The 21,494-nt window shown below is 45.9% G+C and overlaps 1 protein-coding gene across 1 annotated transcript in view; it reads right to left on the bottom strand.

Annotated features, from left to right (window-relative positions):
- Positions 1–18,893, bottom strand: part of LOC144696751 (aldo-keto reductase family 1 member D1-like) — a 42,605-nt gene extending 23,712 nt beyond the window's left edge. Inside the window, exons 1-4 of the mRNA XM_078568434.1 lie at positions 18,459–18,893; positions 12,979–13,146; positions 10,549–10,665; positions 7,817–7,894 (exon numbers count right to left, since the gene is read on the bottom strand). Of these exons, the coding sequence (XP_078424560.1) occupies positions 7,817–7,894; positions 10,549–10,665; positions 12,979–13,146; positions 18,459–18,551 (456 nt within the window). The 5' untranslated portion in view covers positions 18,552–18,893. The remainder of the gene's footprint in view (positions 1–7,816; positions 7,895–10,548; positions 10,666–12,978; positions 13,147–18,458) is intronic.
- Positions 18,894–21,494: the final 2,601 nt, after the last annotated feature.

Genomic DNA, 21,494 nt, shown 5'->3' on the forward strand with positions numbered 1-21,494 from the left:
AAGTTTATTAACATCTGCCTGCATGAACTATTCAGCAATTGGGATGAGGAATGCAGACATAAAATAGAACCATTTCACTCAGAGCAGTGTTATAATCACAAAAGCCAGATAGTGAAGGATAGAACTGAAGCCAATCTTTACACACTTTAAGCATTTATTTACAAAGATACGCATTATGAACATGTATTTCCTAACCGAACAACACTGCACAATCTGTTTCAGTCTGTTCCTATTTATAGAAGCACAAGCGAATTCCCAGTTAACGCCCACCACCTACATACTGTTATGATCCCAGCTGAGGTTTCCCCTAGACAAGCCTGACCCCAGAGTGGAACCCAATAGATCCTAACTTTTAATTTGTTTAATTAGATACATGGAGAGTGGCTACTGAACAGAGTCACCACAGTCAGCTAATGAACTTTTAACAAAAGCATAAAACATTTATTATACAAGATGAATTATATTACAATACTGCTTCCCCTACAACTATACCTTTACAGATATATACAGATTTGTAGGGATAACACAAGTTACAAAAGCTATCTTATACTCAACTGTCCACAGGAAGTACACAGCTCATGTAAACCAATAGGCAACCTGTGGTCAGACACACCACACTCTGAAACCAAGTGACAAATGCCACTCCAACAACTTCTGAATCAAACTAATGTTTCTAGTTTCTTGTGTGTGTGTCTTTGAAATGCCAGCACCTTTTAAAGTGAAACTAAAACTCAATTTGACCTTTTCTTAACACAGATACACAAATACAAATCAAACTTAAACATTAAAGCTAAAATTCATTCCTAACACCTACAAATACAAATGTAACTTATTTAAACCATCTTTATTTCCTTACAGTACAATTAATCTAAAAATAGCAGATTCCCTGATCTCTTTTTAAGTAAAGATTAGACTGTATAATGACAACCAAAATTTCAAAACAAATTAAACCAAAGACTTTCATATGTACAAGGCATTTCATTGTGAGAGATTCTTCCTCTAGGACCCCTAAAAATGTCTTCACATATTGCTTTTGTAAAACAATCCACCAATTGATGACTTGCATCCACCCATTTCATTTTAAAGATATCCTTTCTTACCGGCATTCGGTTCCAGCCAGAAAGGCCAATTCACAACAGAATCTCAGAATTGCCACAACACAGCCCATTGTACCTGCACTCTCACTTTTCCGAGAGTGTATATTACCCCACAATTAATGATTACCAAATAACATTCGATGGGTATATCAAATTCATAATGCCTATTGTATAGAATCTTACTTAAAAGTTTTGACAAATAGAATTCCATATCCATTGCTGCCAAAAGACCCAGAGTTCCTGCAGCTAAAGTACCTTTAATAATCCTTCTTATTTTCTTTGTTTCCCAAGCATTTCTCAATCTCCCCCTTTTCCACTATTGAGGGTTTTTTCTCAGGTACACGATCGTTTTCTGATGTAAGAGTTCTTTCTGGACTCACAATCAGTACTTGCACTGCGGTTTGTTACTCTCCACTCTTTCACCACATCTTGAGAGTCCATTAACCTCACTTCTTGGCCATCATCCTGAACAGCCAACCAATATTTAAACTTGCCAGTAGCTTTTCCAGCATGTCCTACAATTGTCACATCCCTTCATTCATTAGACCCCTCTGGAACATATGTCATCTGACTGACAATTTGCCTGTGGATGTGACAGCCCTGTTATGTGTGTCATGGACATTCACATTCCCACTATCCAATCCCTGACCTAATGAATTCTGTTCCTCAGGACCCTCATCACAAAAACACATGAGTACTTGAGGTGCAAGGTAGCTTATTTACATAGAAACATAGAAATAGAAGCAGGATCAGGGCCTCTTTGAGTCTGTTCTGCCATTCAATAAGACCATGGCTGATCCTTTATCTCAACACCATATGCCCACTCTCTTCCTATACCCCCTGATGCCTTTAGAGTCCAGAAATCTATCTATTTCCTTCTTAAATATATTTAGTGACTTGGCCTCCACTGCCTTCTGTGGTAAAGAATTCCACAGGTTCACCACCCTCTGAGTGAAGAAGTTTCTCTTCATCTCAGTCCTAAATGGTCTACTCCGTATCCTGAGATTGTGACCCCTTGTTCTAGACCCCGCAGCCAGAGGAAACTTCATCCCTGCATCCAGTCTGTCCAGCCCTGTCAGAATTTTATACGTTTCAATGAGATCCCCTCTCATTCTTCTAAATTCTAGTGAATACAGGCCTAGTCGGCCCAATCTCTCCCCATACATCAATCCTGCCATCCCAGGAATCAGTCTGATGAACCTTCACTGCACTTCCTCTATGGCAAGTATGTCCTTTTTTTGGTAAGGAGACCAAAACAAAGCTGCTCAGAGTCTGAGATTTTGAAATTAATTCCAATTAATCATGAGGAATGAACCTAAACAGTTTGATTACTATTTTGCATAAGCACTGTCTTACCGTCACATCTATTCCTTATCAGGGAATTTCCATTCCCTGTGACCCTTTCTTTCCAAATACACCAAATCTCCTAAATTGAAGTCCTCAGATTTCTTATTTGCTCTCCAAACTTTCTCTGAGACGTCAACCTTTATGAGTTCTTCCTGCATGCAAAGCAGTCAAATGTGCAGAGAAAATGAAACTAACTGTAGTACCTTCCAGAGCAGGAGAACTATCACACAGCCCAGAAGGCAATTTGTAAATTCACCCATAGACTAATTGAAAGGAACTATATCCTCCAACTATCTGAAGTGAATTCTTTGCATGAACCACCCATGCCAGGGCAGTTGCCAATTCACAATCTGATTGATCAGCTAAAATTTTGTGAAGTGTTTCATCAATCACTGCATGATCCCCCTTCTCAAAGTCCATTGCTGAAAGGATTTTCAGCTGTGGTTCATGACCATGTTGTTCATCTTTTCACACATCTCTGAACTCATCAACGACAAATTCCATTCCGTTATCAGCAACGTTGCTGGTGGTGTTCTTGTCTATTTCCCCATGACTTTGTTTAGAATAACCTTTTAGTCCTTACTGTGTATTATTCAACAAATATGAAACTAGTAGCCAGGTCAATACAATCTAGGATGAATATATTTCTGTCTTTGTCCCATATCTGTAGATTCATGGCCACCACTTCATTAAAGTCATATGTCAATGGAAGGTTTACAACAGGATGTGGGATTGCCTTCCGATACTTATTTTACAGGTTTCACAATTCCATTAAATCTATTAGCCCTGTATGCTCTTCATCAACTACACTTTTTTAACCTTTGACAAGAAGGGTGAGAAAATTGTCTACATCACTAAGACAATTTGCTTTTTTCACTCTGATTCTTAACACCTGATGCCATTAATACTTCTTTGACACTCTGATAAGAAACAACAGTTTTGTTAATTGGACACAATAATGTTCTGATCCACTGACTTTATTTACCTCATCATGCTTCATGTCACATTTCATTTGTGTCTTTTTCATAGAATGTTTACTCAATAGTGAAGGTATCGCATTAGAGGTCACATCAGTATAGATAAAATCGCTTCCTTTTACTTGAATTACAACTCTTTAATGATCTCAATGTGTTGGCATCACCAAGCCTAGCAAGTAGTACTTTTATAATCATTAACCTTGCAGTGATCCTCAGTACTCAGTGAATAAAAGGAATAGTTTAACCAATCTGCTCCATTTGTTGTTGAAGAACAAGTACTATATAGTACTGCACAAATAAAGGAGTTCATGACCCACACAATCATTACCTTTATCCTTTTCCTCAGAATTATCTTCATCATGTGCCATTATGATGACCCTCCCCCTTCACCTTGGCAGTTCATCACATACTTTGAGTCACACCTGAAATATCTGTTAACTGTTCCTTGGACATTCCTGGGGTTCATTCGCCCATTATTGCAGCTCCAATCCTGTCTTTTGCTGTAACATCTGCTAAAGGTGCTTTCATACTTGTTTTGCCTGTCTATTATCCTTCCATTACAGGTTTTTATTTACAGAGGTAAACAATGTAACATATAGAGCAATAACCTCTGAGCTTCAGGGCATTGTAATTGGGGGCTACCCCAAGGATGCGCTGGGGATCACCACCCCGCAGAAGGATCGCACAGGCGATTGCCGAGGAAGTTCAAATTTCCATTGGGGAATTGCCCTGCACTGGGAACCATCCAAAACTACTAGATAGATCAAAAACTATGGATGGTTCTGACTGTCTTATAGTAATAGTTACTTTGAAAAGGTTAAAAGAATTAAAACCATTTCTAACTTTTGGGTAACTATAGTACTGACACATCCTGACCCCCACAGGACTCCCCACAACCGCCTGATATCCTGACTATCCCCCAGCCCTCCACTAACTGCCACATCCCCGGCCCCCAACGTTCCCCCCAACTACACATTCCCCCAACTACACACACCCAACTACCCTCTCTACTCCCCATTGACCTCTCCCCACTGACCACATGTGGCCACCTGACCTTCCCACTGGCCACCCTCCCAATGACTAACACTCCACTGACCACACCCCTGACCACCTGAACCCATGCACGGATCACCCGACACCCCCACCCCCACTCCTGACCATCCCCCCAACCCCCCACATCCTACCATTTGCCTTACCTTCTACATTTACCTTTTCCTGGGCTTCTCAAAGCGGCTGGACCTTTAGGCCTCTCTGCTGTATAGCAGCCGGGGCTGTCAAAAAGGGGCGTGTCTTTCCTACCCCTGGCTTAGCTGCCCTTAACACCAGGCCTCAGGAACCCACCCCACCAGATTGTTCTCACCTGGCCCGAGCCAGAAGATCGGCCAAGAAACTGGATTTCTGGTTGGGTAGTGTGGTTTGAGTCACCTCTTCAAAAGAGTAAATCAGGTTGGTGAGGTACAATGTAACTTTTACAAATCGATGCTGGCTTTCACTGATCAACTGGAAATTTTCAAGGTGTTCACAAAGGAGTGAGGAATGGACAGATCAATTAGAACTATTTCACCAGGATGCAGATTGATCAGACAAAATAGAACACTATTTCACATAGAGGAGTGAGGAATGAACAGATCAAATAGAACTTTCACACTGAAGAACTGAATTGTAATAAAAGCCCATCTAGTCCTGCAGAGAAGGAAATCTGCTGTCCTTAGCTGGTAGAGCCATTGAAAGGTTACGGTGCAGAAGGAGGTCATTCAGCCCATCATGTCTGCGCTGGCCCAAAAGAGGAAAAAGAAACTAGCTGCTCATTTTTATCCCGCTTTCCAGCCCTGGTCTGTAGCCTTGCAGGTTACAGCGCTTCAGATACAGATCCAGGTACAGTTTAAGTGAGTTGAGCATTTCGGCCTCAACTACCAACTTAGGCAGTGAGTTCCAGACACCCACCACCCTCTGGGTGAGAACATTTTTCCTCATGTCCCCTCTAATCCTTCTACCAATCACCTTAAATCTATATCCCCTAGTAATTGACCCCTCAGCTCAGGGAAACAGGTCTTTCCTGTCTACCCTTTCTAGGCCCCTCATAATTTTGTACATATCAATTAGGTCACCTCTCAGCCTCCTCTGTTCTAAGGGAAACAGCCCCAGCCTATCCAATCTCTCCTCAGCTGCAATTTTCAAGCCCTGGCAACATTCTAGTAAATCTCCTCTGCACTCTCTCCAGAGCAATTATGTCCTTCCTGTAATGAGGTAACCAAAACTGTACACAAAATTCCAGCTGTGGCCTAACCAGCATTTTATACAGTTTCAGCATTACATCCCTGCTTTTGTATTCAATACCTCAACCAATAAAGGAAAGCATTCCATATGCTTTCTGTACCATCTTACCCACCTGTCCTGCCACTTTTAGGGACCTGTGGACATGCACTCAAGGTCTCTCACTTCCTCAACCCCTCTCAATATCCTCCTGTTTATTGAGTATACCCTTGCTTTGTTTGCCCTCCCCAAATGGATTATCTCACACTTTTCCAGACTGAATTCCATTTGCCACTTCTCCGCCCACTCAGCCAAACTATTGATATAATTCTGGGGTCGACAGCTATCCTCTTCACTATCAACTACGCGGCCAATTTTTGTGTCATCTGCAAATTTTCCAATCATGCCTCCTACATTTAAGTCTTAATCATTAATATATACAATAAACAGCAAGGGCCCCAACACTGAGTCCTGTGGAATGCCACTGGAAACCGTTTTCCATTCGTAAAAAACATCCATCGTCCATTACCCTTTGTTCCCTGTCGCTGAGCCAATTTTGGATCTAACCTGCCACCTTCCCCTGTATCCCATGGGATCTCTCACTTTCCTGACCAGTCTGCCATGTGGGACCTTGTCAAATGCTTTACTCAAATCCATGTAGACAACATCCACTACACTACCCTCATCAATCCTCCTTATTACTTCCTCAGAAAATCCTATTAAGTTAGTAAGACACGATCTTCCCCCAACAAAACTATGCTGACTGTCCCTGATCAGTCCGTGCCTTTCTAAGTGACAGTTTATCCTGTCTCTCAGAATTGTTTCCAATAATTTGTCCACCATAGAAGTCAGACTGACCAGCCTATAATTTTCTGGTCTATCCCTCGCATCCTTTTTAAATAATGTGCAATAAAGGTAAGTTAAACCATTTCTTGCTGTTATGGGGATCACATGACTGTATAGACCAATCAGCCCTAAGAGTGGGGAATCTTAGGGGTGGACCTTTCTAGCCTTGGTCTATGGAGCAAGCATGTAGCCTCATCCAGAGTCTGTAAATAAAGTTTACTGTTTCTTACAAGAAACCCACCCTGCACTTCAAGTTTATTACGTAATGGTATAACATTCGCAGACCTGCAGCCCTCTGGGACCTTGTCTGTATCTAGTGAGGATTGGAAAATGATCCTCAGAGCATCCATTTTTTCCTCCCTGGCTTCCTTCAACAACCTGGGATACAATCCATCTGGCCCTGGTGATTTATCCGCCTTCAAGGATGTCAGTCCCTCCAGTTATTCCTCTCTCATTATGTTTATTGTATCTAATGTTTCACACTCTTCCTCTAACTAGAATGTCTGCATCATCCCTCTCCTTAGTGAAGACAGAGACAAAGTACTCATTGAGAACCCTGCCCACATCTTCTGCTTCATCTCACAAGTCACCATGTACATCTCTGATAGGCCCGACCCTTTCGTTAGTTACTCTCTTGCTTTTAATGCACTGGCAAAACATCTTAGGATTTTCTTTGATTTTGCCAGCCAATATCCTTTCATATCTTCTCTGGCCTAAATTTGATCCCAGGCCCACAATGGTGCAGCTGACGCTTAGTTGTCTCTGAAGTGGCTGGAAAAGCCTCTCAGGTTTATCAAAACTATGCCGGAAACTAGAATAAAAATAAAACCGGACATCCAAACATAATTGAGCACACACCACATGCAACAGTTCGAGAAGGGTGTTCACCACAACCTTGTAATGGGGCACGGATGCTGGCCTTGCCAGCAATGCCAACATCCCATGAATAATTTAAAAAAAGCTCAGAGGCAAAGAATGAACATAAATGTTAAAAACTACTGCACACAGATTATTGAGGAATGGAGTTTATCAGAGAAGGTGTGGTTAAAAGTGGAAGAATGAGAAGTTTATGATAGGATCATGTTGTGAAACATACAGGGTGCTTCAACTTAAATAATACCTGACATGTGTACAACCAGCTCCCCTTTGTTGCACTGAACTCATAAGCATGTGTAACAGTTTGTCTGAAATTTGGACTACATCAACTGGACTCTGACTCCCTTGTCTGCTGCTGACCAGTTCCTGAATCAGCAACATAATGCAGAAAGGGGAGTATATGGACCTGGTCCTCCTTACCTCCCAGGTGGCACACAGGTCAGTCGGAGCATACAAAAAGTTCCCACTTTCATCTTTTGGATAAATCACATCTCCCGGCTGCAACAGATAAATACAGAGTTACAAGGCATGAATAACAAGAACTATTTGTTGGTAACCATTACGGAGACTAGTTCCAATTCCAGATTTATTAATTGAATTTAAATTCCGCCAGCTGCTGTGGTGGGATTTGAACCTGTGTCCCCAGAGCATTAGGCTGGGCCCCTGGATTAGTAGCCCAGTGACATTAGCACTGTGACACCATCTCCCTAAGAAAGGCTTACATTTATATAGCATCTTGCATGACCTTTGGCCATCCTGCAGCCCATTACAGCCAATGACATCCAGTCACTATTGTAATATAGGTAACATAGCAACAAAAAGTACATGCAGCAAGCTCCCGCAAACAGCAATGTGATGTTCTTTTCACAATGCTCAGTGAGGGATGAATATTGGCCATCTTCAAAATATTTCCATGGGATCTTTCACAATCACCTGAGAAGCTAAACAGCACCTTGGATTTCACACTTACTCTGAAAGGCAGCAAGTAGCTCAAACATTGTAGCACTCCATTAGTACTGCACTGTTTTTGTGCTCTAGTCTTGGGATGGGACTTAAATCCACAAAGTCCAGACACAGAGCCATGGTTCCTACTAACTGACCCACAGCTGACACAACTGAAGACAAGTTAAATATCACTCCAATTGCTCAACTAACCAATTGAAGGTCTCCTTGAGGCATTGACCCCTGACTGGGGTACAGTTCCACAGGGGCTTTAAACCTCTTCTACTTTTTCTGACTGAGCAACTTTATTAATGTGACTATGGAGTGAAACGGGGAGCTCAGGGTGAATGATTACCCCAGATTTAGCAGCAAACTAAGGAGGATTCAAGGAATTGACAACTTCCATGACCTACATGTGTCAATCTAAACAATGTGGTCATCTGTGTGTGTTAAAAGCTCATAATGTACAACAGATTAGATCACTGGACAATGTTACAGAATGAGGGGTATCTGCAGAGATCTGTGTCATCTCCTACAAGATAGAGGCTGAGACCCACTCAATAGAACCTGATAGCCAGGGCAAAATGATCAGGGCACTCAGTTTGTGGCCTTAGGAAAGAGACTTGAGGACTTTCCTCAATGGGATTAATCACAAGAGCTGCTGGCACTCATTGGGCCATGCTGGGCCAGGCACTCCAACTCTCAGCCTGCTCCCAGACAAATCCAGAGAGGGAGGTTAACAGGAGGTGAGTGAGGACAGGCCAGCAATATTAATGTGGAGGCAGGAGCAGCACTCCTTGTTACATTAAGGCAACTAGATTATTTCTCCATTTTACATCTCTGCTTTGGAGGCAGACCCTGAGAAGACAAATCCCTATTGTTATTGGTAGATCAGCGTGCACCAGTCCAACAGTATTCTAGGCTCCATTAATAGGGGCATAGAGTACAAGAGCAGGGAGGTTATGATGAACTTATATAAGACACTGGTTAGACCTCAGCCAGAGTATTGTGTACAGTTCTGGGCACCACACTATAGGATGGATGTGAACACATTTGAGAGATTGCAGAAGAGGTTTACGAGAATGGTTCCAGGGATGAGACACTTCAGCTATGAGGAAAGATTGTAGAATTTGGGACTGTTTTCCTAGGAGAGGAGAAGGCTGAGAGGAGGCTTGATAGAAGTTTTCAAAATCATGAGAAGTCTGGACAGAGTAGATAGGGAGAAACTTTTCCTGCTCGTAAATGGATTGAGAACCAGAGGGCACAGTTTTAAAGTGTTTTGCAAAAGAAGCAAATGCGAAGTGAGAAAAAACGAGTAGTTAGGGTTTGGAATGCTCTGCCTGGAAGTGTGGTGAGGCAGCTTCAATTGAGGCATTCAAGAGGGCATTGGATAATTATTTAAATAAAGAACAATGTGCAGGGTTACCAGGAAAAGGCAGGAGATTGGCATTAAGTTAAAATGCTCAGAGAGCCGGTGCAGACACGATGGGCTGAATGGCCTCCTTCTACACCGTAACAATTCTGTGATTCTGTGAATGGTTAGTGCCTTCTTGGTGGATGCAGCCAATCAGGAGCAGTGAGTGTGGCCCACTCTGGTGTACATGCTTGTCAGGACGTTCTGAGTGGGGAGGAACGGTTTTGAATAGATAAAGTACCCTGTACTCTATTTGTTACTATAGAAAGTCTTTGCCCTCAATACCTCAGAACTAAAAACAGGGAAATTAGTCTAGATTCCTGTTCCTGATCACAATTCCAAACCCACAACCACTACAACCTAGAAGGACAAAAGCAGCAGATAGATGGGAACACCACCACCTGAAAGTTCCCCTCCAATCCACTCACCATCCTGACTTGGAAATATATCGCCGTTCCTTCACTGTCACTGGGTCAAAATCCTGGAACTCCCTCCCTAAAAGCACTGTGGGTGTACCTACACCACATGGACTGCAGCGGTTCAAGAAGGCAGCTGATCACCACCTTCTCAAGGGCAACTGGGAATGGGCAATAAATGCTGGCCTAGCCAGTGAAGCTCATATCCCGTGAATGAATTTAAAAAATTTTGGATTAGGTGGTGGAGGACAGACAGCGCCTGCTAAAATGTGCAGCAACAAGAGGCAACACCATCGAGGGGCAGGCAGGAAATCGGGGGGGGATCAATGAGGAATAATGAAAGAGCAATCTGTTAAACGCCGTGTAATATAGTGACTCACCTTAAAGGCCAATGGAAGCTCAATGATGTACAGGTCAATGTAATCAAACTTTAAAAGCTTTAGGGACTTCTCCAGGATGCCTCGTACCATCTCCGGTGGGTGATAAGTGTTCCACAGCTAAACATGTGAAGGTCATCCATCAAACTGAAGCAGCACTATTATTTTCTACATTACAGCACACTGTGACAATCCCTTATTGAAGACATTGCTATATAACGGCAGTTACATTCTCAGTTCATTCGCAATTGTGCTTGCAATATGCATGAGGCACCAGTGCCATAGGAGAGAGACTATGGCCGGGATCTTCCAGTCGGTGAGCAGGGGGCGGAGCCCACTCGCCGACGCATAAAATGACGCGGGCTGACGTCAGATGGAACTCCTGACGTCATCCCGCGTGATTTCCATTTTCAGGTCAGCAGGGTCACAGCCGAGTCAGCTGTGCACCCGCCAACCTGTCAACGGCCAATTAAGTCAATTTAAAAAGTAATTAAGGTCATTAATGGACCTGCCCGTCCAACCTTAAGGTTGTCGAGCAGGCCGGGAGCCCTGGCAGGCTTCAGAAAAAGCATGAAACGTCATCCACAGGCGGGGTGAGGTTTCATGAGGATATTTAAATTTTTAATAAAGGTTTCAGTTAAAGTTATGGACATGTCCCAACTCATGTGACAGTGTCACATGAGGGGACCTGTCAGGGAAATTTTCCATCATTATTATTGCAAATTTTAATTCGGAGCTGATCTCCCTGAGGCAGCTCTTAGCCTCAGGGAGATGAGTGTGCTCTTCCATGTGCATGTGCGAAAGAGCGCACTCTCGACTCAGGGAATTCCCCCCAGCCCCCTGCCCGCACAGGGAGCGCATAGCGATTCCTGGCGGACGTCATGCTGGGCGGGCCTTAATTGGCCCGCTCACATAAAATGGCGGCGAGGCACACCCGCCAGCACCTGCTCCCACACTCCCACCACCCCCCCCAACCCGGGGGAACATTTTTCCCTATGGATCCCCAGATGGCAACTCACAATCTTGTAACCTGCAAAATGGCAGGTTTCATACCTCCACTTCGGCTCAGTTGTTGGAGTTGTGACAGCGAGAGGAAAATCAGACAGTTCCAGACCCAATCATGATCCATTGTCCCCAAGTAAAAGTGCATAGGGGCCTGAGTTGATTGTAACGCCTTCCGCAGTTGAACAGCCTTTGAATCAGTGCTCATGTGGGTGAGACGCTGGAGAGCTGCTCACTCTCATACAATTAAAATCAACACTCAAAGGGAGCGAATCAGAAGCAAAAAACGATTTGTAGAAAGATTAAAGGTGTTATATAAATGCAGACTGTTGTTGATTAATGGTTCTTTATTCTGAGGTAGTTAATTTCCAACTGGATAGCTTTATGGCGTGAACTGAGAATTTCAACCTGGGTTTCTGCTTCTGATTACATCCTGAAGAGTGTGAGTGTGTGTGAACATGTGTGTGGTTGTGTGTGTTTACATGTGTGTGAATGCTTGTACATTGTGTGTTTGTGTGTTTGAGTGAATGAGTCTGTACAGGTACATGTGTGTCTGCACACATGCATGTGTGAACATGTGTGTGTCTGTACACCGGTGTGTGCCCGTGTGTAGGGCCAGAATCTTTAGGTCGGCGTGTGGGGGTGGGCCTCGCTCGCCGGCACGTAAAATGATGCTCAGTGACATCGGGCGTGCATCCCAACGTCACTGTGCTTCATTCAGATCATCCATTCGGCACCCGCACACCGGAGTAGGCTGCGCGCCTGCCGAACTGTCAAAGACCTGTTAAGGCCATTGAAATTCCAGTTAAAATAATTAACGGTGCTGTCCGTCCGACCTTAAGGTTGGCGGGGTGGCAGGCGAAGAGCCCAGGCGGCCTTCACATTTATCATGGAACCTCATCCACGGGCGGGATGAGGTTTCATGATGGTTTTTAAACTTTAATAAAAATTTTTAATGCAATTCATAGACATGTCCCAGCTCATGTGACACTGTCATATGAGGGGACATGTCTGAAATTTCTTTTCCTTTATTTAAATTTTAAAAAATCAAACTTATCTCCCTGAGGCAGCTCTGAGGCAGGCCCCGATTCAGCCTACTTCCCCCAACCGCACAGGGAGCGCTCAGCGTTTCCGGGTGCATATCACGCTGGGGGGGCCTTTATTAGCCGACCTACGTAAAATGCATGTGTGTTTGTGTGTACATGCGCATTTATATTTATGTATCTGTGCATGCGGGCGTGTGTGGCCAATGGGTGAGAATAAGATCAAGCTCACTGTGATGGCCCCACAGTTGAATAGCAGGCTCTCATTCATTATCTGGGGACACATGTGAAGACGCAAAATGCAGATGTGTGTGAAACAGAGGCAAATCGAGAATCAGCAACTTCAGGAGAGAGAAAGAGAGAGAGAGATCCTTGAAATGTTTGTCACCTTGCCACAGTAAAAGATGTCATCACGCCTCACTGTACCATCATCGATCTTCTCTCGAACGGCCCTTCCAACTTCATCTTCATTACCATAAACCAAGGCTCCATCAAAATGGCGGTAACCCACATCGATCGCTACTTTCACCGAATGGTAACATGCATCTTTGGCAGTCTGTTTAAAAGGGAATGCATCAGCACTCAGACCACAATTTATAAACTGATTCAAACATACAGAGCTCAATGTGTTATTGCACTTTACAAAACATTATACACCTTCCCCCAAGAGTGCAGTGGATGATGGCACACACTGCAGATTTGAAATCCAGTACCTTGTTTGTATTATTTGTCGCCTTATTATCTTGTGCTGCTACTTTTAGTGACTTATGTACCTGTACCCCATTTTTTTTCTAATCTTCCAAGGAATAAGCAGCCTTCTTATTCCTCCTACCAAAATCAATCATCTCACTCTTCATTTGACTTTCATTTGCCAATTATTCCATTCACTCTGTATGCATCTTTATCTCTTCCTATATTTTGGTACTGTCCTCCACATTATGAGTTATACATTCCCAATTTAGAATTGTGTTTTGATTGTGAGACCCTGTATGTTTACTTTGTCTCGTCTTTAATTCAAGGTAAAATGGAAAACTGAAGAGATTCATGTAATCTGCTATGATTTCTGCCTGACAATGTAGCTGGCTTACCATGGGGATAGGGAAGCCCAGGTTGAGACTTACTGGAAGCAAGGTGCAAAATATTCACACCTGAAAAAGGCAGGAGCAGCTGGGCTGACTGTGGACAGGCTTTCAGTCTCCAAGTTTTTGGATTGAAAGAGAGAGATTGTGGCCTCACAGAGACAAAAGACTGCAGTTGGTTGATCAGCAGATTGGAGAAAGCGGTGATTCTTCTGTGAGCTGCCAGGCAGAATGCGGGAGGGAGAATGGTGTCTGGCCAGAGCGACACACCTTGTGGCAATCTAAAGACTCTGGAAGAATTTGCCCTGATGAGGCCAGGAAGAGAAACCGCCAGAGTCAGCCTTACTGCTGAAAGTCAGTTTGGAAATGCTCTGAAAACTGAGCAAAGTTCCTGTCAACAGTCACTCGATGTTACGATCAGTGAAACAGGGAGACTTGAATCTATTGGAAGCTGGGAGTGACTGTGGACTGTTTCCTATAAAGACTGTAATCCTGTGGAGAGTGTGTTGTAAAGTATGTGTTTGCAGCATGAGGTTATCAATCCAGTTAACATTAGTAAGAGTTATCTTTTCTGTAGTTCAGAGTATTAGTTGCATATTAAGTGATGTCTAATCAATGCTACTTTTAATTTGTTACTGTAAAAATCTTAAAACTTAAAGGAATTGCACGACAAGATTTCAGGTGTCATTGGGAATTCAATATCTTTTTGAAAGTCATCAGCCTGTAAGGGGAGTGTAACAATTGTCTGTAAATGCTATCCAAGCTAATATATTACCCCTAACTCCGTGTGATCTTATCTTGTGTATTAATCTTTTGTGCGGCACCTTATCAAAGGCCTTCTGGAAGTCCAGATCTACTACATCTGCAGGATCCCCATTATCCACTTTGCTTGTCACATCTTCAAAGAACTCTAGCAAATTAGTCAAACACGATTTACTCTCCATGAAACCATGCTGACTCTGATGGATTGCATTTTGACTTTCCAAATGCCCCATTACTACTTCCTTAATAATGGATTCCAACAATTTCCTAACGACAGACGTTAAAACTAACTGGTCTATAGTTTCCCACTTTCTGCCTCCCTCCCTTTAGCATTTTTCCAATCCACTGGAACCTTTCCAGTATCCAAGGAATTTTGGAATATTATAGCCAATGCAGCCACTATCTCCATTGCCACTTCCTTTAAGACCCTGGGATGTAGGCCATCAGGTCCTGGGGACTTGACACCCTTTAATCCCAATAGTTTGCTCAGTACTTTTTCTCTAGTGATGGTGATTGTTCTAAGTTCTTCCTTCTCTATACCCTCTGCACTACCTGTTACTATTGGGGTGGTACTAGTGTCCTCCACCATGAAAACTGAGGCAAAATATTGATTAAGCGTCTCTGCCACTTTGCATTCCCCACTATTAACTCCCCAATCTCATCCTCCAAGGGACCAACATTCACTTTAGCTACTCTCTTTCCTTTTATATACTTGCAGAAGCTTTTGCTATCAGTTTTTACATTTTGCGCTAGTTTTCTTTCATAATTTACCTTTGGTCTTTTTATTATTTTTTTAGTAACCATTTGTTGACTGTTAAAAGTTTCCCAATCTTCCAGTCTGCCACTAACCTTTGCAATTTGATATGCCTTAGTTTTTGCCTTTATGTTATCTTTAACTTCCTTGCTTAGTCATGGGTGCTTTCCCCCCCCTCTTTCCATTTTTCTTCCTCTTTGGAATATATTTTACTTGGGAGGAATTGAATATCTCCTTAAATATCTGCCACTGTTCATCAACTGTCCTACCTTGTAGTCTTCCTGCCTAGGGCCAAATCTGCCCTCATGCCTATGTAGGTACCTTTTTTTAACTCCAGAACACTAGAGTGGGACTCAAGTTTCTCGCTCTCAAACTTAACTTGAAATTCTATCATTCTATAATCACTCTTCCCTAGAGGATCCTTTACTATGAGATCATTAATTAATCCCATCTCATTACACAAAACCAAATCCAGAATAGCCTGCTCCCTGGTTGGTTCCACAACATATTGCTCCAAGAAACAATCTCTAATACACTCTATGAACTCTCCCTCAAAACTACCCTTGCCAATTTGATTAGTCCAGTCTATATGCTTGTTAAAATCACCCATGATTATTGCTGTGCCTTTCTTACATGCTCCCAGTATTTCCTGGTTCATACTGTGCCCTACTGGAGACCTACAGATTACTCCCACCAGGGACTTCTTTCCCTTGCTATTTCTTATTTCTACCCAGACTGACTCTACATCTTGCTCTCCAGTGCCTATATCATTCCTCACTATAGCACTGATCTCTTCCTTTACTAACAAAGCTACACCCCTGCTTTTCGTTCCTGCCCATCCTTCCAAAACACTGAGTGCCCTTGGATATTCAACTCCCAAACCTGTTCTCCCTGTAACCATGTCTCAGTAATCGCCACCAAATCATATCTATTTATCTCTATTTGCGCTGTTAACTCATTAGTTTTATTCCGAATCCTACACGCATTCAGATACAAAGCCTTTCAGTTTGCCCTATTGTCAATTTTCCCTACTCTTATATGATTCTTTGGTGTAATATGGCGTTCAAACATTTCCACAATGCCCGTGCACCTTTTAGAGCTTTCTCAGCCTTAACTTTGGGGGTGGCGGGGTGGTGTTCCCACATTGCAGGGTGAATATTGAGCCGTCAGCTCCACATTTTAGTATGGGCCAGTTCCACATTTTAGTATGGGCTAGTTCCACATTTTAGTATGGGCCAGTTCCACATTTTAGTATGGGCTAGTTCCACATTTTAGTATGGGCCAGTTCCACATTTTAGTATGGGCTAGTTCCACATTTTAGTATGGGCCACCTCCCCACCCCGTGCCAGCAAGCAGTCGGACAACACAAAACAAATACAGAATTACCTGGAAAAACTCAGCAGGTTTGACAGCATCGGTGGAGAAGATAAGAGTTGACGTTTCGAGTCCTCATGACCCTGAACTGCTGAAAGGTCGTGAGAACTCGAAACGTCAACTCTTCTCTGCCAATGCTGCCAGACCTGCTGAGTTTTTCCAGGTAATTCTGTTTTTGGTTTGGATTTCCAGCATCCGCAGTTTTTTTGTTTTTATAGTCGGACAATGCAGTTAGCGCTCACCTGAGGACAGAGAGAGAGGTCTCCGCTCCAGCGAAACCTTTTCCATCAACTCCCTGGGCCACAGCAGGAGCACCAGATGCTGAGCTCGCCATTAGCACCTTGTTCCAAAGCACCTTCGGGGGAGGGGGGTCAACTTCATCACCCTCACCCCAACCGACCCACCCTCATCCCCTGCAGCGAAAAGCCAGGCGTCCGGGGTCGTTTTTCCCAAGGCGGGTTGAGCGGGTGTGAACATTTCCTGACTGCGCACCCGCCCCGGGACACTCCCCCACCCCCCGGGACACTCTCCCACCCCCCGGGACACTCTCCCACCCCCCGGGACACTCCCCGGGACACTCTCCCACCCCCCGGGACACTCTCCCACCCCCCGGGACACTCTCCCACCCCCCGGGACACTCTCCCACCCCCCGGGACACTCCCCGGGACACTCTCCCACCCCCCGGGACACTCTCCCACCCCCCGGGACACTCCCCGGGACACTCCCCCACCCCCCGGGACACTCTCCCACCCCCCGGGACACTCTCCCACCCCCCGGGACACTCTCCAACCCCCCGGGACACTCTCCCACCCCCCGGGACACTCTCCCACCCCCCGGGACACTCCCCGGGACACTCTCCCACCCCCCGGGACACTCTCCCACCCCCCGGGACACTCTCCCACCCCCCGGGACACTCTCCAACCCCCCGGGACACTCTCCCACCCCCCGGGACACTCTCCCACCCCCCGGGACACTCTCCCACCCCCCGGGACACTCTCCAACCCCCCGGGACACTCTCCCACCCCCCGGGACACTCTCCAACCCCCCGGGACACTCTCCCACCCCCCGGGACACTCTCCCACCCCCCGGGACACTCTCCCACCCCCCGGGACACTCTCCCACCCCCCGGGACACTCTCCCACCCCCCGGGACACTCTCCCACCCCCCGGGACACTCTCCCACCCCCCGGGACACTCTCCAACCCCCCGGGACACTCTCCCACCCCCCGGGACACTCTCCCACCCCCCGGGACACTCTCCCACCCCCCGGGACACTCTCCCACCCCCCGGGACACTCTCCAACCCCCCGGGACACTCCCCGGGACACTCTCCAACCCCCCGGGACACTCTCCCACCCCCCGGGACACTCTCCCACCCCCCGGGACACTCTCCCACCCCCCGGGACACTCCCCGGGACACTCTCCAACCCCCCGGGACACTCTCCCACCCCCCGGGACACTCTCCAACCCCCCGGGACACTCTCCCACCCCCCGGGACACTCTCCCACCCCCCGGGACACTCTCCAACCCCCCGGGACACTCTCCAACCCCCCGGGACACTCTCCAACCCCCCGGGACACTCCCCGGGACACTCTCCAACCCCCCGGGACACTCTCCCACCCCCCGGGACACTCTCCCACCCCCCGGGACACTCTCCCACCCCCCGGGACACTCCCCGGGACACTCTCCAACCCCCCGGGACACTCTCCCACCCCCCGGGACACTCTCCAACCCCCCGGGACACTCTCCCACCCCCCGGGACACTCTCCCACCCCCCGGGACACTCTCCAACCCCCCGGGACACTCTCCCACCCCCCGGGACACTCTCCAGCCCCGGGAGAGACAGACATTGGGGAGCAACAGGTAGAAGAGGCAGATTGAAAATAAATAGGCACACTTACGATTCTGGGTGTAGAGTATGTTCCCAAACCAATAATGGGAATATTATTCCCATCGTTTAAAAGGATTCGATGATTCTGGGCTGTCAGACTCATTCCTGTTCACCACCTAGTTCAAATTTCCGAACATGTGCCTGCAGATTGCGAAGAGGAGGAGCCAATCTCCAATTATTATTAACCCTCTCATTTCTGTACTCCTCATACAATTTTTAAACTTTTAATCAAACATCTTTGCCAAAATAAAATGAACAATGTTAGCTGAGATCAGATATACCAGGTCCCACCATTGCTTCCTCACATGATAACAACGGAAGGAAGAAACCCCTTAGATTTCTCACCCTGCCGAAAGCGGAGGCGACACTGCCGCAGATGCCCACAGGGCATTCAACAGAGCTGAGGAAATTAGCTTAGCCAGTCTCTCCTCGACCAACACACAGCAGGGCTCACTGCATGACCTTTAGATAGGCTGATTCACCATCTCAGGAACAAGTGGCAGGCAGGGAAATAACCAGTCAGCTCATTTCCAGATAGGCCTCACATGGCATGGAGTGCACCCTCTGTCTACAGAGACACAGCTACTATGGCAGGGTAGAGACAGGGAGCGAGTGGGTTACTGCAGGGGCAGGGAAGGGCAGAGAGAGGGGTAGAGGAGAGAGAGAGAGGGATGGCGGGGAGAGGGGGATAGTAGAGAGAGGAAGATGGAGAGAGAAGGAAAGTGGAGATAGAGGGATGGTGGCGAGAGAGGGGGATGGTGCAGAGAGAGGGATAGTGGATGGAGAGGGATGGTGGAGAGAGATGGATGGTGGAGAGAGAGGGATGGCAGAGAGAGGGATGGTGGAGAGAGAGGGATGGTGCAGGGAGAGGAATAGTGGAGGGAGAGGGATGGTGGAGAGAGAGGGATGGTGGAGAGAGAGAGATGGTGGAGGGAGAGGGATGGTGGAGAGAGATGGATGGTGGAGAGAGAGGGATGGTGGAGAGAGAGGGATGGTGGAGAGAGTGGGATGGTGGAAAGAGAGAGGGATGGAGAGAGAGGGATGGTTGAGAGAGAAGAATGGCAGAGAGGGATGGCGGAGAGAGAGGGATGGTGGAGAGAGAGGGATGGTGGAAAGAGAAGGATAGTGGAGGAAGAAGGATGGTGGAGAGAGAGGCATGGTGGAGAGAGAGAGGGATGGTGGAGGGAGAGAGGGATGGTGGAGGGAGAGGGATAGTGGAGAGAGAGGGATAGTGGAGAGAGAGGGATGGTGGAGAGAGAGGGATGGTGGAGAGAGAGGGAAGATGGAGGGAGAGGGATGGTGGAGAGAGAGGAATGGTGGAGAGAGAGAGGGATGGTGGAGAGAGAGGGATAGTAGAAAGACAAGAATAGTGGAGAGAGAGGGATGGTGGAGAGAGAAGGATAGTGGAGAGCGAGGGATGATAGAGAGAGGGAAGGTGGAGAGAGATGGATGGTGGAGAGAGAGGGATAGTGGTGAGAGAGAGATGGTGGAGAGAGACGGATGGTGGAGAGAGATGGATGGCGGAGAGAGAGGGATGGCGGAGAGAGAGGGATGGTGGAGAGAGAGGCATGGTGGAGAGAGAGAGATGGAGGAGAGAAAGGGATGGCAGAAAGAGAAAGATAGGGGAGGGAGAGGGATAGTGGAGAGAGAGGGATGGTAGAGAGAGAGAGGGATGGTGGAGAGAGAGAGGGATGGTGGAGAGAGAGAGGGATGGTGGAGAGAGAGGGATGGCGAAGAGAGAGGGATGGTGGAAAGAGAAGGATAGTGGAGGGAGAGGGATAGTGGAGAGAGAGAGGGAAGGTGGAGAGAGAGGGATGGTGGAGAGAGAGGGATGGTGGAGAGAGTGGGATAGTGTAGAGAGAGGGATGGTGGAGAGAGAGGGATAGAGGAGAGTGAGGGATAGTGGAGAGAGATGGATGGTGGAGAGAGAGGGATGGTGGAGAGAGAGGGATGGTGGAGAAAAAGCGATAGTGGAGAGAGAGGAATAGTGGAGAGAGATGGACGGTGGAAAGAGAGGGATAGTGGAGAGAGAGGGATGGTGGAGAGAGATGGATGGTGGAGAGAGAGGGATAGTAGAGCGAGGAGGATAGAGAGAAGGATAGTGAAAAGAGAGAGAAAGAATTAATGTCGAAAGAAGGATAGTGGAGGGAGAGCCATAGTGGGGAAAGAGGAGTAATGGAGAGAGAGGGATGGTGGAGAGAGAGGGATAGTAGAGGGACAAGGATAGTAGAGAGAGATAGTGGAGCTTCCAGAGAGTGTGATTTTGCCAAGAACATTTTTGTTGAGAGTAATTTTGCAGAAGTAAGGATTTTCCAGAGATAGGGATTTTGTAGAGAGGAGAATCTTACAGAGTTGAGATTTTCCAGCGATAGGAATTTTGCCAAGAGAGATTTTGCAAAACCAATTATTTACCAGTGCCAGGCTGCTTCCTCTTTTTTTTTTAAATCTGCAAGTTGACTTTTGCAATTCAACAGCTTACAACTATGTACATTGCCCGGTTACTTACAATCTTTACAATTCACAACCTTGAGAATGATTAGACTGTTGGTTTAAAAATAAAAGATTAATGTTCTACAAATAAAGATGGTTTAGTGCTTAAACAAAAACAGAAACAGAAATACCTGGAATAACTCAGCAGGTCTGGCAGCATCGGCGGAGAAGAGCACAGTTGACGTTTCGAGTCCTCATGACCCTTCAACAGAACTAAGTAAAATTAGGAAAGGGGTGAAATATAAGCTGGTTTAAGGTGGGGGGGGGGCGGTTTGTTGGGACAAGAAGCCAGTGATAGTTGGAGATAACCAAAAGATGTCACAGACAAAAGGACAAAGAGGTGTTCAAGGTGGTGATAATATCTAAGGAATGTGATAATTAAGGGTAGACAGCAGGACAAGCAAGGTACAGATAGCTCTAGTGGGGGTGGGGTGGGGTGAAGGAATCGAAATAGGCTAAAAGGTAGAGATAAAACAATGGATGGAAATATATTTAAAAATAATGGAAATAGGTGGGAAAAGAAAAATCTATATAAATTATTGGAAAAAACAAAAAG

The sequence above is a fragment of the Cetorhinus maximus genome, chromosome 22 (genome assembly GCF_964194155.1).
Source record: "Cetorhinus maximus chromosome 22, sCetMax3.hap1.1, whole genome shotgun sequence".
Classification (NCBI taxonomy): Eukaryota; Metazoa; Chordata; class Chondrichthyes; order Lamniformes; family Cetorhinidae; genus Cetorhinus; species Cetorhinus maximus.